At 45.2% G+C, this 16208-nt stretch overlaps 1 protein-coding gene across 5 annotated transcripts in view; it reads right to left on the reverse strand.

The window, feature by feature from the left end:
• LOC129853855 (ATP-binding cassette sub-family A member 2-like) overlaps nt 1-16208 on the reverse strand; it is a 96910-nt gene that overhangs the window by 21990 nt on the left and 58712 nt on the right. For all 5 annotated transcript variants that reach the window (XM_055920301.1, XM_055920299.1, XM_055920304.1 and 2 more), the window contains exons 3-18: nt 11725-11836; nt 10766-10935; nt 9541-9662; nt 8744-8857; nt 8481-8657; nt 8115-8336; nt 7303-7670; nt 6798-6957; nt 5778-5906; nt 5342-5509; nt 4675-4771; nt 4203-4376; nt 3006-3108; nt 1888-2002; nt 1208-1398; nt 368-518 (exon numbers count right to left, since the gene is read on the reverse strand). In XM_055920301.1, the coding sequence (XP_055776276.1) occupies nt 368-518; nt 1208-1398; nt 1888-2002; nt 3006-3108; nt 4203-4376; nt 4675-4771; nt 5342-5509; nt 5778-5906; nt 6798-6957; nt 7303-7670; nt 8115-8336; nt 8481-8657; nt 8744-8857; nt 9541-9662; nt 10766-10935; nt 11725-11836 (2573 nt within the window). The remainder of the gene's footprint in view (nt 1-367; nt 519-1207; nt 1399-1887; nt 2003-3005; nt 3109-4202; nt 4377-4674; nt 4772-5341; nt 5510-5777; nt 5907-6797; nt 6958-7302; nt 7671-8114; nt 8337-8480; nt 8658-8743; nt 8858-9540; nt 9663-10765; nt 10936-11724; nt 11837-16208) is intronic.

Genomic DNA, 16208 nt, shown 5'->3' on the forward strand with positions numbered 1-16208 from the left:
CTATTGACATGTATGAAGATCAATGTCTTTCAAGGGCTGACTGATTCAGACTGGTAGTGTCAGAGAATAGAATAGAATTTTGCAATTCACGACTCTTGAAGTCTGGTTTCTTCCTGACTTTAAACTACTTTGCTTGACATTTTGATACATTTTGATACACCTTTGACACTCAGAAACAGGCCATTTGACTCAGTGAAAGAGACAAATAACTAAATCTAGCCATGAGCCTGGGGTCATGTTTCTCTCATTAAATATATCCAGACAGTGTAGACATGGGCACAGTTTATGACTTACAAAAAAATTCCCTGTCATGAATAAAGCATAGGGAGAGAGTCAGACAGGGAGGAGAACAAAGGCCAGATCTTACAGCGATACACTTCTCGAAGGCCGTGATCTTGTCATGGGCCACCTCCTCCCTGATGGCCACGTACATGTATGGGACATAGCTGAGGAAGTAGATTATCCCACCACACGCTGACGCCAGCTTGGCCTTGGAGTAGATCACTGACACCAGGAAACTGACATACACAGACAGGACACAGACAGACAGAAAGGAGAGAAATACTGTTGGCATTTACTAATCTTATTTCTAAACACTTTCACCCAATGGAAAATAGCCTGGAGATGTATTTTTATTTATTTATTTAATTTAACCTATTTAACTAGGCAAGCCAGTTAAGAACAAATTCTTATTTACAATGACAGCCTACCAAAAGGCAAAAGGCCTCCTGCGGGTATGGGGGCTGGGATTGAACTTTTATCAAATCAACCGTTAAATATCATAGTGACTCATGGTGAGTGATTCATTAGATTCATCTCTAACACCCTGAATGTGTGTGACGTCACTGCTGCTTTGATATCACGGCTTTCAGCGAGGATTGCAACAACAGAGAGAGGGAAACCAGTCAAAGCAGAAGTTGCAGATGCCCCTAGACACTGTTAGTTTCACATTTCCCCTCCGATAACGGTGAAGATTTCAGGAAGGTAAACTGATCCTATATCTGTGCCTAAGGCCATGGCAACTTCTATCTGGGACAAAAGTTGAAAGCTGCACATATGCTCCCAATGATTTAATGGTTGAAAGAGCAGTGTGCAACTTTCTTTATAGTATAATATTATGTTCGTCTGCACTTCTCCTACTATTTTGGCTGTGTGTCAACTCGTGCTTTTACTAGACGAACGTCAGAGCAGCAGTGGTGCCAATTACCAGAACATAATGGTGGCGATGGCGTAGATGGAGAGGAAGAGCCAGATGATGAAGATGTCGCTGTGGAGGAGCACCCGACCGTACTTCAGGATGGCCGTCAGGGCCGTCACTGAGATGGACAACTGGACAAAGCCAGTGATGAACCAGGCCACCCAGTGGACCGCGTTGTTCAGGCCCATCATCTTCATCACCTACAGGCCAGGCAGGGAGGATACAGGTTACTTTCCAGAAGAGGTTATTCCTCTTATTTACACTCTTACAGTCACTCATAGGGATGTGAATGTGACCTCAACCCCCACCCCCTCCCCAGATATGAAACAAAATATTCTGAATATGAAAAAAAAAAACTCATACAATATTATCATAGGAATTCAACTTGGAAAAACATTTAATTGAAACCCATATTTCTCCAGCAGGGGACAGAAGAGAGGCAATAAATACGAGTGACATCATCTTGCTATAGGATGCCGAACAAAGGCAGAGAGTAGATGGCTTTAGTGTTGCTGCTTCAATGTCACAGACAGACAGACATTGGATAGGAGATGCATTCTAAATACCACCCTTTTCCCTATATAGTGTACCAATTTTGAAAAGTATTGTACTACAAAGGGGTTGCCATTTGGAACACACACCGAGAGCCTAGTGTAGACAGGTGAGCAGGCAGCTGCAGGCAGCCTCACCTCTTTGAGCCGGTGCTCCTTCTCCGCCACAATGTGTTGGATCATCATGGCTACAGAGTAGACCCAGGAGATCACCATGCACAGAGGCATCATGTGCTCGATCACAAACAGGAAGCTATGGACCAACGACAGACAGGAGAAATCACTCGCTCAATGCTAAACCTCATTTAGATCTGTTATTGAATCATTTGGCAGTCGAGCAAGTTGAGGAGACTAAACTGCTGGGTGTAACCCTAGGTAGCAAGCGTTCACGGTCAAAACTCAATGGTTGCTAAAATGAGAAGAGGTCCTTCCATGATAGGGCGTTGCTCTGCCTTCTTGACATCTCAGTCGACCAGACAGGTCCTACAGGCCCTAGTTTTGTCGCACCTGGACTATTACCCAGCTATGTGGTCATGTGCGGCAAAGGACATAGGTCATTTAGACGTACACGGGAGGGTAAGTGTCAGGAACACGTATGTCATTCTCTCCTGGCTCAAGGTTGAGGAGAGATTGACTGCATCACTAATGGTCTTTGTGCGAGGTATTGATGTGTTGAAGGTACAGAACTGTCTGTTCAAGCAGTTGGCCGACAGTTTGGACACTCATCGGTACAACACAAGACATGCAACCAGAGGTCTCTTCACAGTCCCTAGGTCCAGAACCGAGGCTGGGAAACGCACAGTATTAAATAGAGCCATGACTACATGGAACTCTCTGCCACCCCAAGTAACTCAAGCTAGCAATAAAAACAGTTTAAAAAAAATAAATAAAAGGGGACTGTGAAGAGACACACGCATTTTATATATCTTGTATTGTAATTTGCACTGTACTATGTATTAGACCTAGATATTGTGTGTACTGTATGTACTAATATGTAGGCTATGTTTGACATTTTAAATGTACTTCAGTCTTTGACTTATAATGTTCTGTACTATCTATCCATCTATCTATCCATCCATCCATCCATCTATCTATATGTCTATCTATCTAAATGTGCAGGGCCAATGTAATTTGATTACCTCAGAAATAGTGCCAGAATGAATGGTTATTTTGGCCACAGTCCCAGGGCAGAGCAACTATAAGAAAAACCCAATGTGAGTAGAGGAGAGGTATATTGAGAGAGTTCCAAGTCTTACTCGTCTCTTGTGTAGCAGGGGTAAGGGAACATCTGAACATAGTTGCCAGGCTCCACCACGTCATGGCCCACAAACGTGTTAATGATGGCTCTCTCCATCATATCTGAGGACGCACGCACGCACGCACACACACACACACACGAGATGACAGGGCCCATCAAGTTTTCCCCAAAACATACGGAGAATGTGCTAGATCTGCAGCTTGGCGTTGGTACCCACACAGGTGTGCCCACCTCAAGATCACTAAGGTAAGCAGTTTACCCCAATAAACCCTTATCTTAATTAAACACAAGCAAAAAATTTGTTTGACATAACAATTGTGTCCTCCGTGAACCTGATTTTGTCAGTTGATTTATAGTCTATGTACAGTATAGCCTATTTATAGTTTTGCCTTCGGCAGATAACGCTGAAACAACAAGTACAGCTTTGAGTTTTGAGACATCTTCTTCACTACTAAGCAAGGGGAATGAGAAACATACCAGCGACACACCATTTGGAAATGCCATACCAGCATTCTAATTATGTATAAAACACTAATTAGAGCCAACAGTTTTCTTCATATTAATTCATTTGAAATAGCCGAGGTGCCAATCTATTCTGCTTTGGTTAAAGGGATACCTTGTGATTTTGGCATGCTAGCAGATATCCATACACTTCCAGTCATTGTGCTAACACTAGTTAGCATTGGCTCGTGAAACTACCTTTAACTTCCTTCATACTGGACGCAGACATAAAAAAGTTATCCACGAGTTCATCTAACTCTGGGGAAATAGATAAAGTGCCTCATTGCCAAAATCGAGAAGAATCCGTTTAATGGCTTTGTGGCTGTGATGCTGATGATAATGGCTAGAGTTGTCTAGAGTTGTCTAAAGTTGTCTAGAGTTGGATAGAATTGGCTAGAGTTGGCTAAAGTTGGCTAGAGTTGTCTAAAGTTAGCTACAGTTGGCTAAAGTTAGCTACAGTTGGCTAAAGTTAGCTACAGTTGGCTAAATGTGGCTAGAGTTGGCTAAACTTGGCTAGAGTTGGCTAAAGTTGGCTAGAGTTGTTTAAAGTTAGCTACAGTTGGCTAAAGTTAGCTAGAGTTGGCTAAATGTGGCTAGAGTTGGCTAAACGTGGCTAGAGTTGGCTAAACTTGGCTAGAGTTGGCTAGAATTGACAACATTTCAGTAGACAACATGGAGGATTCTGGTCACGTACCCTGGATCCACACAAAGCCGTAGAGGAAGTAGAACTTTCCCCCCGTGTTGGGCCCTGGGCGCCAGTAGGCCCGGCGGATCTCGTTGGTTTTCTCTGTGAAGCTGGAGTTCTGTCTGATCTTATAGAGGACATGAGGAGGCAGGGAGCCATCTAGGTTGGTCTGGAATATCACACCTGGATGAGAGGGAGGGGGGACATTATGTACACTATGTCTTTGACATTATTTCCTCACAATATGAAACCTATTTCCGATCGGAGGCTAGCTGCATGCCATAGCCACTGCCCTTTCCGTAAAATCCATCAGGCCACCTGGGCCTGGCCGTTAGCCACGATCTGTGTTTTACTGTAAAGCCTAATCGAGTGCCAGAGACACATTTCCATTTTGTGATCATGTAATGGACAGTAAAGTTGTCATATCCTTGCTTATGATTAAATCAAGTAGTCTGCCCACTGCAGTGGTTCGTGGACTCACTGGCAAACACTGAGATGTTATCATGGTAAGCTTGGTTCAGTGTGTAGTTGACGATGCTGTCCTCATCCGGAAAACCCTTGAAGATATCCACACTGACCTGGAACAAGAAGAAGAAGAAGAATAAGAAAAAAATAAGAATACTTCATTGATCCATTTTCCTTGCAGTCAATGGAAAATTGTTTTCCGTCTTGATCCCAACCAGATGGCAGCCACAGTGCAGCGCCAACCCCCAAGAGCACAAGAAACGTCCATATCGGCAACATCGGTAATAATAGTCCCTGTCCTGGGCTCTGGTCAAAAGTAGTGCACTATATAGGGAATAGGGTGCCATATGGGATGAATCCTGGGACTATTGGATGGAGCTTTGCATCCTTGTCCAGAGCTGATTATCAGTGCTCATATTACTGCACGCCTGCTGTCTGTGTTCGGATCAATATACAGTACTCAGGTTCCACTGCTCTTCCTGTGTCAGAACGCCCATGTCTACAGTTCTTCCTGCCCGTACACCAGAATCTTATAAAGCTCTTATAAAGCATGTAATGGATAGTGACCTTGGGCGTTCTTTCCAACCAGGACTACTTCTACTAGATTTACTATTCCTCTGTGTTTTTTTTGTTGTGTGTGTGTTTGTGTGTTTCATTCTTTTTCATTCAAGTTTCATACTGACCTTGGACATGAAGTGTGTCCAGCCACAGGCGGCGTTGTCAATGGTGTCCAGCTGCTCCAGCAGGGTGGAGGTGTTGGGCAGGGTGTAGTTGCCCTCCAGCAAACCACGCAGCAGATCACTGTCTGTCCCATTCAGCAGTTCCGGGTGACCACGTAGGTCAGAGGTCAACTAGGAAGAGGAATACATAAGGGGTTAATGCACAGGTAGGCATATCCATGGGCTTATTGTCCAGTAGTGTGTATGTGTTTATGTTACAGTGTACATATGGGCTTATCAGGCAAGATATGGACTGTATTAATATACGGTGTGGGGGACAATACATTTTTTCAAGATTGCCAGTTAAATCTTATGCCATTTATCAGACAATATTACCTTATGAGGTGAGGTGAATAGTGTCTGTTACTGTATATGAAGAGAGGTAAAAGCTGTGTGTTACCTGCTGCATCCAGGCCAGGTGGTGGTGCAGCTTGCCCTCCTCCAGATAAGTCCTGAGCTGGGCAGAGATGTTGAGCCACACCCGGGCGTAGTGAGTCACGTTCCCCACAAATGCAAATGTCTCATTGGCCTTCACACAGAAGCAAAGTCACGGGTCACCGACACAGAAGAAGCTATCCCAGGCCTAGCTCTGGTCCAGGATGTTACGTGCAGCTTGCTGGTGCTGAGGCTTCTCAGTGTCAGCAAGCCACATCCTGAAGCAGAGCTATCCCAGTCCCATGAGCGTCTCGTTACTCTATCCACGTCCTTTCAACTGTCCTTTTCTGTTGAGACCTTTCTGTGGCCATTCCCTCTACTTTTTGCCTCTCTCCCTCCCTCTCTAGTTTTGTTCATTTCTTAAAATCCCTCCCTCCTCCAGTCCTCTTGCTAAGATAACAAATCTAGCTATAGACCATCTGCCAATAACAAGCCGGTGGTAACTAGTGGGATGTACAGAGAAACAGAGAATCAATTGCCAGTTCTGCATATGTTGTGGTATAGCGAGACCTCCGGGGACTGAGGATAGCATGATTCATCTAGCAACGCATTGACTTCCTACACATCTTGCCCTTAACCGATGTACAGAACATGATTAATGTGTAAGGCTGGGATACAAATGACCATGGGGCTCCTAGTGAATTCCCAACGTTTTCTCAATACACTGTGAGTCTCAAAGTGTCTGACAACAGCTAGGCCGTATTAAATGAAAGAAAAACCTGGAGCACCGGCTATCCTCGGTTTAGTCTTGGCATTTGGAAATAGATCACATCGTGTGTACGTAAGCACCAGTTTTCCTCGTACTTTATCAAATGAATATAGACAATGCCTGGGCAGGACGTGTGCATAGCTCTGTAGCCTAATGACATCTGAATAACTCTATTACAGTACACTGTATAGGTACAAGTCACTGTGTACATGCTACAGTACATCCACAACAACGATACAGATGCCAGAGCTTGAAAGAACATGGTCATGTACTTGCCTTCTGAATGACTTTGTCCACCTGTGAGCCGATGGGAGAGTAGAGGATCTTGGGATTTGTAGTCATCAGATGCACTAGTAAGCCCAGATTGCGCTGCTCTTTACTGGTAAAGCCCAGAGAGCTCATATTCCCTTGCTTTAAAGCCTCTGGCTCAATGATTCTGGACACAGTAGACAGGGATCAACAACTTCAGTCTTTACGGCATAGGTGTACAGCACTGTGTTTCTCTACTCTGGCACCAGCCCAGTTCTACACACCTGATGCATTTGATCAATTTAAAGCATCAAGCCCTTGATTAGTTGAATCAGGTGTGTTATTATATGGCTGGGACATAAGCCTGCACACCCTGTAGGTCTCTAGCCTGGTCCTAGATCTGTTTGTGCCCAAGCAACTCCATGGGTGACAGGGAATTGGCATGATAGCATAAACAGACTAGCACTCAGGCAATTGGATCTGCAGTTAAAGAACAATGGCATAGAAATGATCCTATTACATAGACACAAACCTGTTGTTCCCACACAGAATAGGCTGCAGCCCTGCCCACAGCTGCACAAAGGTGGAAAACGAGTGAGGGTTCTCTTCTTTCACATTCTCTTTCTCTCGTCCTCTCCCCTCCTCTCCACCCTCCTCCCAGGTGTTCTCGGTGGTGTTGGGCCCCCAGGTGGTGGCGTTGAGGGACCAGGAAGTGGTGGTGTTGGCTGGAGCCCCAGGGGGGGCGTGGCCGGCACAGGCGCCCTTGGGGAGCAGGCGAGCCAGGCCTGACAGCAGGTCTACATCCCTGAGGAGCCTCTCCACGTCAGCCAAGTCCTTCAGCAGAGCACCCAGGTGGGACTGGGACAGAGGGGCCGAGGAGTTGGCTTGCTCTAGACGCAGCTGGAGAGAGAAGGCCGAAAGGTGTGGAGAGACAGAAGAAAGGGGGAGAGTATGAGAGAGCGAGAGGAAGAGAAAGAGAGAGACAGATGTGGAGAAGAATCAAAGGGAGAGAGAATAATGACAGTATTAGCGATAGATACTGAGATACAGTAGTATATACTGAGATAGATAGGGAACTGAGATAGTTACTGAGATAGATACTGAGGAGCCATAGAATGTTAGCCATTCCAAATACAAAATCCACAGTATTTATTTATGTGTGTTTGATGAGGGAAACGCACCTCACCACAGGGATTCTCAGTTCAAAGCAGCCATTGAGTGTGTCCCAAATGGCACCCTATTTCCTATATAGTGCACTACTTTTTTTATGGGTCCTGGTCAAAATTACAGCACTGAATAGGGAATAGGGTGCCATTTTGGATGAAGCAATTGTCTCTAATGTACCTTGTCAATGAGGCTCTGTGTGTCTATCTGCTCTCGGAGCTCCTGGCTCATCTCTCCAAAGCGCTCAGTCCTTTGTCCCGCCCCACCACCACATGCTGCGCTGTGATAGGCCTGGAGCAGGGACTGCTGCTTCTCGGGAACCAATAGGATCTTGCTCAGCTCACTAGGCCCATCCTCCCCACAGGTAAGCATTTCCAACATGGCACCAGTCAGGAGAACACCCTTTGAAAAAACAATCAACAGCACATTCAATAGAATTCACCATCATCAGCATCATCATCATGTATGGTATCAATTGCAGGAGGAAGGAGGAAAGAAAAGGAGGATGATTCAGATAGAGGAGGATAGATAAGATAGGCAGTGCACCTCCACCTCCTTCAGTCCTTGAGGGTCGTATCTCTGGCCTGCCCCTCCTCCTGCTAGGCCTAAAGCCTGGGACATGAGTTTGAGTAGGGCCTGCCGATGGGCTGCTTTGGTTGGGTCTCGTAAAGCTTTGTGGATCAGTCCACCATCCAGACTTTGCATGACTCCCAGCAGCTTCTCCTGAGGGGACGATAGGAGGAGATTACTGCTGAGCTAATACACCGACTCAGATCAATTCAATTCAATATTTCCCATTAGTAGCCTACCTCCAGTTGAAGGATCTTCTCTGCAGGGGTGTGTGTGGTCTCTTTTTCCCTTCCAGAACTGTGACTACTCCCCCCTCCAGTTCTGGGGTACAGGCCAAAGATCAGGTTGAATACCTGCAGTTCAGCAAGTGAAAGAGAGGACCCACACACTCAGAGAACAGGAGGATAAACACACACACGCACGTGCACACACACGCAAACACACACACAGGTGGCAGACAGGACGTCAGTGTTTGTTCGCATAGGGAAAGCTGTCAGAAAGACAGGATAATGAAGAGAAACAAGGAGGGGCAGACAGAAAGTGACTGACTGGAGAAGATAAAGATGAGGACCTGATGCCAGGCCTAGACAATTGACTGGGACAGAGATGGAGGGAAACGGAAAGTTGGGAGGCACCGAGCCATATATTGATACTGTATGATTCAATGTCATTCCTCAATGACAATACGTCTTTGCCAAATCTGTAATCTTGGCAAACGGGTGTATATTCAAATTTAGATGTCAAAATGGTGTTATCTAAATGTAAATATACCCAATATTTCAGATTTGGCAGTCTATACTAACATTGTTTCTTACTTCCTTGTTCATCAGTCATGTCACAACATTTGAATGTAAACTCTGCATTATCCCATAACTAAAACAGTCCCCAGGGGGCAGATGAGGACTAGGGATGGAGGGTGGGTGGGTCTGTTCTGTCCTGTCCTGTCCTGTCCTGTCCTGTCCTGTCCTGTCCTGTCTGTCTGTCTGTCTGTCTGTCTGTCTGTCTGTCTGTCTGTCTGTCTGTCAGGATCACAGACCTCTTTGAGGTTGACAGGAGTGGAGAGTAGCAGGCTGGCGGTGTCATTGGGGAGTGACAGATTCCTGACCAGGAACTGATGGAACACTGACTGGTTCTTCAACACACTGGCTAATGTGAACCCTGCAGGGCAAGAATCACACAGCACAACCACAGATAATACACATGAAGACTTCCAGGAAGTGCTTATCCAATAGAAATCGCACAGAACAGTATCAAATGCAGTGTACGTACATCCAATAACTTGTAGGTGCCGGGTACAAAAATAAACTAATGGAATTAAGATAGATACCCACAAACTGACAGTTCTGTGGAAGCTACTCTGAAAATGTAGTTTACCGAGCTACCAATTACTTCACACTGGAAGAAGTTAAGCTACACTAAAGCTACCCTTAAGAAAAATATAATTGACTTAACTAAAGTTACTTTGAAAAAGAAGTTCAGTACATCCAAGCTACCTTTTGAAAAATTTTCATATGTACATCTGAAATGTCATAGACTACACATTTCAAGGCAGATCACTTTGGGGTCATATGCTAACAGAATGTGTAATTTAGCCTATTCGACACAAAAACTATGTTTCAAGTAAGAATTAGGCGGGTCGGATGATGAAAAAGAAAGGAAATGATTGCCTACTTCACCCAAAAAGAGTAGTGTGTAGTTCCAGTAGTTAGCTACACCACTACATGGCAAAAAAGTAATTAACTACTGAAAACACTACCTACTACTACCAAGCTACTGCAAAACCTAGTTAAATTACTAGTTAAACTACATGTAGTTCACTACTCCCCAACACTGCAAACGGATGAATGCTCCTGCAGTTTATTGTGTAACGTTTCAACCCAAAGGTCTTTGTCCTCCTGAAACTTTTTTGTGCATGTGTATCACTTGGGTGTGGCACGCACACACACTGCAGGAAATCACTATCCAGAGAGAGCACTTGTTTCTTGCTAGAATTCCTCAAGCTTATTGATTTCCGTGCCCTGAAAGGACAAACACAAACCTTTGATTTGAAAGGTTAAATTGCTTGTTTTCCAAATCTGTCTATAGCTGGTGTCCTCAATATTGAGAGCAGAGGTAGTTTAGAGAGGTACAGGTTCACTGTAACACAGACACACACACACATAGGGCTGTATAACCGTGTAACCGTGTAACCAACGGTTATGGGCCATCGTGAAAATAAAATAACTGTCATAACCTTTGAAAAATAAATGTGACACACACACCTTGGCTGGTGTTGAAATTGTTGTCCAGTGGGTAGGGCCCTGCAGATGTGCTGAGGCTCTCCAGGTGTTGCTGTAGGGACTCCAGCTCCTGGCCCAGTCCTGGCCTGTCTGCTGTGAAGAGGTGGTTCTGTAACACCACCTCACGGATCCGCTCCAACAACTGGGTGACACTGGGGGAGGGGGGGGGGTGAAATAGAGCAGAGTGAGGGAAAGAAAGGTGGAAAGAGAGTGGAGGGAGTGAAAGGAAGGGACAAAGAGAGAGAGAGAGAGAGAGAGAGAGAGAGAGAGAGAGAGAGAGAGAGAGAGAGAGAATGTGTGAGAGAGAGAATGTGTGTGTGAGAGAGAGAGAGAGAGAGAGAGAGAGAGAGAGAGAGAGAGAGAGAGAGAGAGAGAGAGAAAGAAAGAGAGAGAGAGCAGACAGATGAGAGAGAGAGAGAGGACAGATGAGAGAGAGAGGGAGGACAGATGAGAGAGAGGGAGATGACAGAGAGAGAGAGAGAGAGAGAGAGAGAGAGAGAGAGAGAGAGAGAGAGAGAGAAAGAGAGAGAGAGAGAGAGAAAGAGAGAAAGAGAGAGAGAGAGAAAGCAGACAGAGGAGAGAGAAAAGAGAAAAGAGAGAGTATTGAGAGAGGTGTGGGGTCTAGTTCTAGGTAAAGACACAATGACAGTCCCCTCCCATTAGGAGAGGCCGGCAAATCAAAAAACTAAGCAGACGGAGATTAATCAATCACATGCATACAATTGCAGGTAATGACCGCCATCCAATCCTACTGTTAAGTGTTATGGACATTAACACTGTTAGGACATTAGTGCTTAGTGGCATTAAACTATTAGCTGCCTGTCATAAAGAGGAGAGAAATAAAAGGGGGAGGTAGAGAGAGAGAGAGAGAGAGAGAGAGAGAGAGAGAGAGAGAGAGAGAGAGAGAGAGAGAGAGAGAAAGCTGGGACTGTTTGACTCACGTTGAGTTCTTGTACTGTAGGAAGCCAAACTCGTCCCTCTGGCCGTCGGGACAAAGAGACTGCATGATGGGAATGATGCCTGCTGAGGTGAGGGGAGCTGCGCTGTAGAAGGCTGGACATACAGGATGTACACCAGGGAAGGACGGGGGGGGGGACGGGGGGGGACGGGGGGGGGGCAGGTGGTAGGTAGGGAATAGAGAATAGAGAATAGAGAGAGAGGACAGGGATAAAGAAGGGCAGGGAGAGATAGGCAGGACACAGATAGTCAGGACAAAGATAGGCAGGACAAAGAGATATGATTCACAGGAAAAGCAAGGAAGAGAGAGAAGGGAGAGGATTAAAGGATTGGTTGGGAGGAGGTTGTAGGGTTTGAATGTAAAGACCAAACCCCAAAAAGTATGTCAAATGAGTAAAGAGAAAAAGAGAGAGGAAGTTAGAAAGAAAGAAAGAAAAAACAGATCACAGATAACACACAGTCAGTAGCCAGAGAGGAGAGGGACCAAGATGTCAGGGCTGAATTCTTGGACATAATGTCATCATTCTGTCTCAACAAAATGCTGCTTTTGTTCCTAAACCACTCATAAATGGTGACTGCTGGACACGCTTTCACCAAGCCTGCAAAAAAAACTAGGTCCATACTAACAAGGTCTGGACATAATGAAAGGTGTCCCACAGGGGTCGATTCTGGGTCCTGTACTTTTTACTGTTTACATTAACAATATTGATGTCTGTACAAATGTTTTACCTGCACTTGTATGCCAATGATACTGTTGTGTATGCTATTGTCTGCCTTCATTGTACTAAAGAAAAACTTTATTGAAATTAAAATCTGAAATTAGTGTTGAATGCAGGTAAAACTAAATATATGTTGTTCTCTGGAGTTCATAAAAATACCTTAATTTAAGCATATGTACTTTGGATGGTGTTCATATTGATAGTGTCCCTACTTACAAATACAGTGTCTGTGCATCTGGATAGACGAAAGGCTGTCTTTTAAAAAGCATATTGATGAGTTAGTTAAAAAGCTAAGAATGAAAATGGGTTTCTTCTATAGAAATAGGTCATGCCTCTCGCTAAATAGTAGAAACCAGATTATTCAGTCGACGTCCCTAACAGTTCTAGACTATGGTGACATCTTCTATATGAACACAGCTGCAACTTCATTAAAGCCGTTAGCTACTGTAGATACTGTTTATCATAGCGCACTGTGCTTTATTATGGGCAATAGTTTTAGTACTCATTACTGCATTCTCTACCAGAAAGTTGGTCGGCCATCTTTGATGTCACGTAGATTGATACTTTTCTTTTCCATTTTTAGTTTTTTACTTTTACCCCTTTTTCTCCCCAACTTGGTATCCAATTGGTAGTTACAGTCTTGTCTCATCGCTGCAACTCCCGTACGGACTCGGGAGAGACGAAGGTCGAGAGCCATGTGTCCTCCGAAACACGATCCGACCAAGCTGCACTGCTTCTTGACACAATGAAGCCAGCCACATCATGGCTCTCGACCTTCGTCTCTCCCGGGTCCGTGTTGGAGGAAACACCGTACACCTGGCGACCGTGTCAGCGTGCACTGCACCCGGCCTGCCACAGGAGTCGCTAGAGCGCGATGGGACAAGGGCATCCCTGCCGGCCAAACCCTCCCCTAATTCAGGGCTCATCTGTAAAAGAGACCATGTCTCAGTATGACTCCCTGATCAAAATAAATGTTAAATAAAATAATACTGTACAATGGAATGGTCCATGTTTCCATGACTACCGTGGAGAGTTTTTCTTAACCTTTCTCTCTCAGCAGCTCCATCCATCCCCCTGGCAACAGCACTCTCTATTCTCTTCAATGATACATCCATTCATCCCTCCTATTACACTGTCATGCATCCCTTCGGATAAAACAAAAAGCATCCTAACGATGCATGTCCTAGCTATTCACAAATAGGCCACTTTGAGAATGTATTGTTTTGATATAACGGTTGCCTTGATTGGCAATGTAGAGTGCTACCTATAAAGGATATTACTAAAAGCTGTTTGTGATCTTGGTCTTTAAATGATTAAACGGATCAACTAGTGTTCGGATGTTAATGTAGTTTTAGTCTGATTGTTCTTAACGTGCAGTGATATTCTGCAGCTTTTTTGTTCACATAAGACTTGGGTATAAAAATGAATTACCCCCTGTGATTATAAAAATCTATCCATCTCACCAACGTTGCTTTTATCCTAATACAACCGGATGCTAAACTGCTGACACTTACTCTGGTGCTATTACTGTCTCATTGAATAACCTATAAAAATTGGAAATACCCACTTCTGAGCCAATTCCAGATGAAGGAGTCCTTATGTGAGCACTTCTCGTGATGGTCTAGGATGAAGCAGCAACCTAGAGACACTGGTCTAAGGTCGGTTTGTTTTGGGTTTCCCACCTCTGATGGTTAATGTAAGGTTTGGAGAGGGTAAACTGATCCCGGATCTGTACTTAAGGGCAATTAGTATTCAGAGCTGCTGAGTAATATCTGTCATGTTAAGTGTTACAGTGACAGACTCTCTAGTGATGGCAGCCTGTTGAAGACGACAGTCGGTACATCCCACATGTTTTCCTGGCACCACTCTGCCAGGGAGTAGGTTAGAGGTCTGGCAGGAGATCAGGCTCTCCCTCAACGTCAGCAAAACCAAGGAGCTGATTGTGGACTACAAGAAAAGAGGGGGGGGGGGCACGCCCCTATTGTCATCGACGGGGACGCAGTGGAGAGAGTCAAAAGCGTCACGTTACTAAGCGTGCACATCACAGGGGACCTAACATGGACCAACCGTACTACTACCACGGTGAAGAAGGCGTAACCTCGAAGACGCAACACACACATGGACCGTGGCCCCTTCCAGGCACTACTAACCCTGTGTCATGGCACAGTAGAATATAAAGACGTTAGAACACAGAACATGCCTGTCAAAAAAGTTCTGTTTCTGAGAATGTTGAAGGAATGTTCCTTGATAACTGCATAGCTGGAATTGAAGTCCCGTGTTGCTTCGTTGGTAAGAGCAGAACACAAGCAGAACCCAAGGTCGTGGGTTCAATTCTCACAGGGATTTCAAAGACCTACACTTACAAAACGTGTATGCATTGTACTGTGCTGTAAGGAGGCCCGAGCACACCCCCATTCACATCGACTGACTACCTTATCATATTGACTCATCCCCCATGTGCTGCTGCTACTGTTTTATCTACCCTGTTGCCTAGTCACTTCATTCACACCACACCTCCAAGGTGGCTTAGCAGTTCAGACGTCTTTTCCGTATTGTCTTGTCGTGTCCTGTATATATATATATATTTACACCTTTTCTTCACATATCTTTTATTTATTTTATTATCCAAGAACTCAACTACAAAAGCTTTCCTGCAAAAGCTTTCCTGCAACCCGCTTCACCAATTACAATAAGTAATATTTACCTCAATCTGAAAATCCATCGTGGAAGATAGCCAGGGGCTAATTCAGAAGCTAGCCTGATAGCTAACCAGAAGCTACTCCGATAGCTAGCCAGAAGCTAATCTGTAGCTGCCCCGAAATTAGCCGGTTTGCTAGCTAGCGTTGGTGTTTCAGCTGCCCACGTTTTGCGGTCATCAGCTATTCCTTTAGCTCGATAATCTACCGGCACTTTTGTGCAACGCGACTCGGACCGGAGCATTCCGAGACTTTTTTTCTCCCAGTTTCCCCGGATTCCAACCGCAGGCTCTGGACACTTGCACCTTGATTTCGCAGCTAGCTAGCTGCATACCGTGTGACTATTGGCTTACGTCGACCCCGGAGCAAACTCAAATCATGCTGGAGCTAGCCAGCTGAGGAGTTCCATCACCATCCGGACCCGTTTCTTTTGTTGCTGCTGCAGATACGGAACCCCACCGGGCCTTCACGACTGACTGCCGACGTTATCTGCCCGAGGGATGTATCCAACCGGCAAATCCGTCCCGACGTTACCTGAACGCTCACCTGAGGCCCGCTAATCGTTAGCTGTCCTATCGGCTGCTATCTGAACAAAACCCCACTACACGGAACCTACCGACGGAAACGCACGAGGTATCTACAAACAGACCTCCATCCTATGCTGCTACCGATAGCCATATACCCGGCCAGCTGTCTGGATCGCCACGACCCCAACCAACCTCTACTCACTGGACCCTTACTGATCACTCGATTAAGCATGCCTCTCCTTAATGTAAATATGCCTTGTCCATTGCTGTTCTGGTTAGTGTTTATTGGCTTATTTCACTGTAGAGATTCTAGCCCTGCTCTCTATACCATATCCAACCTATCAGTTCCACCACCCACATATGCGATGACATCACCTGGTTTCAATGATGTTTCTAGACATTTACATTACATTTAAGTCATTTAGCAGACGCTCTTATCCAGAGCGACTTACAAGTACATACATCCATACTTTTTTTTTTTTGTACTGGCCCCCCGTGGGAATCGAACCCACAACCCTGGCGTTGC

Source organism: Salvelinus fontinalis, chromosome 4 (assembly GCF_029448725.1).
Source record: "Salvelinus fontinalis isolate EN_2023a chromosome 4, ASM2944872v1, whole genome shotgun sequence".
In the NCBI taxonomy this organism is placed as follows: Eukaryota; Metazoa; Chordata; class Actinopteri; order Salmoniformes; family Salmonidae; genus Salvelinus; species Salvelinus fontinalis.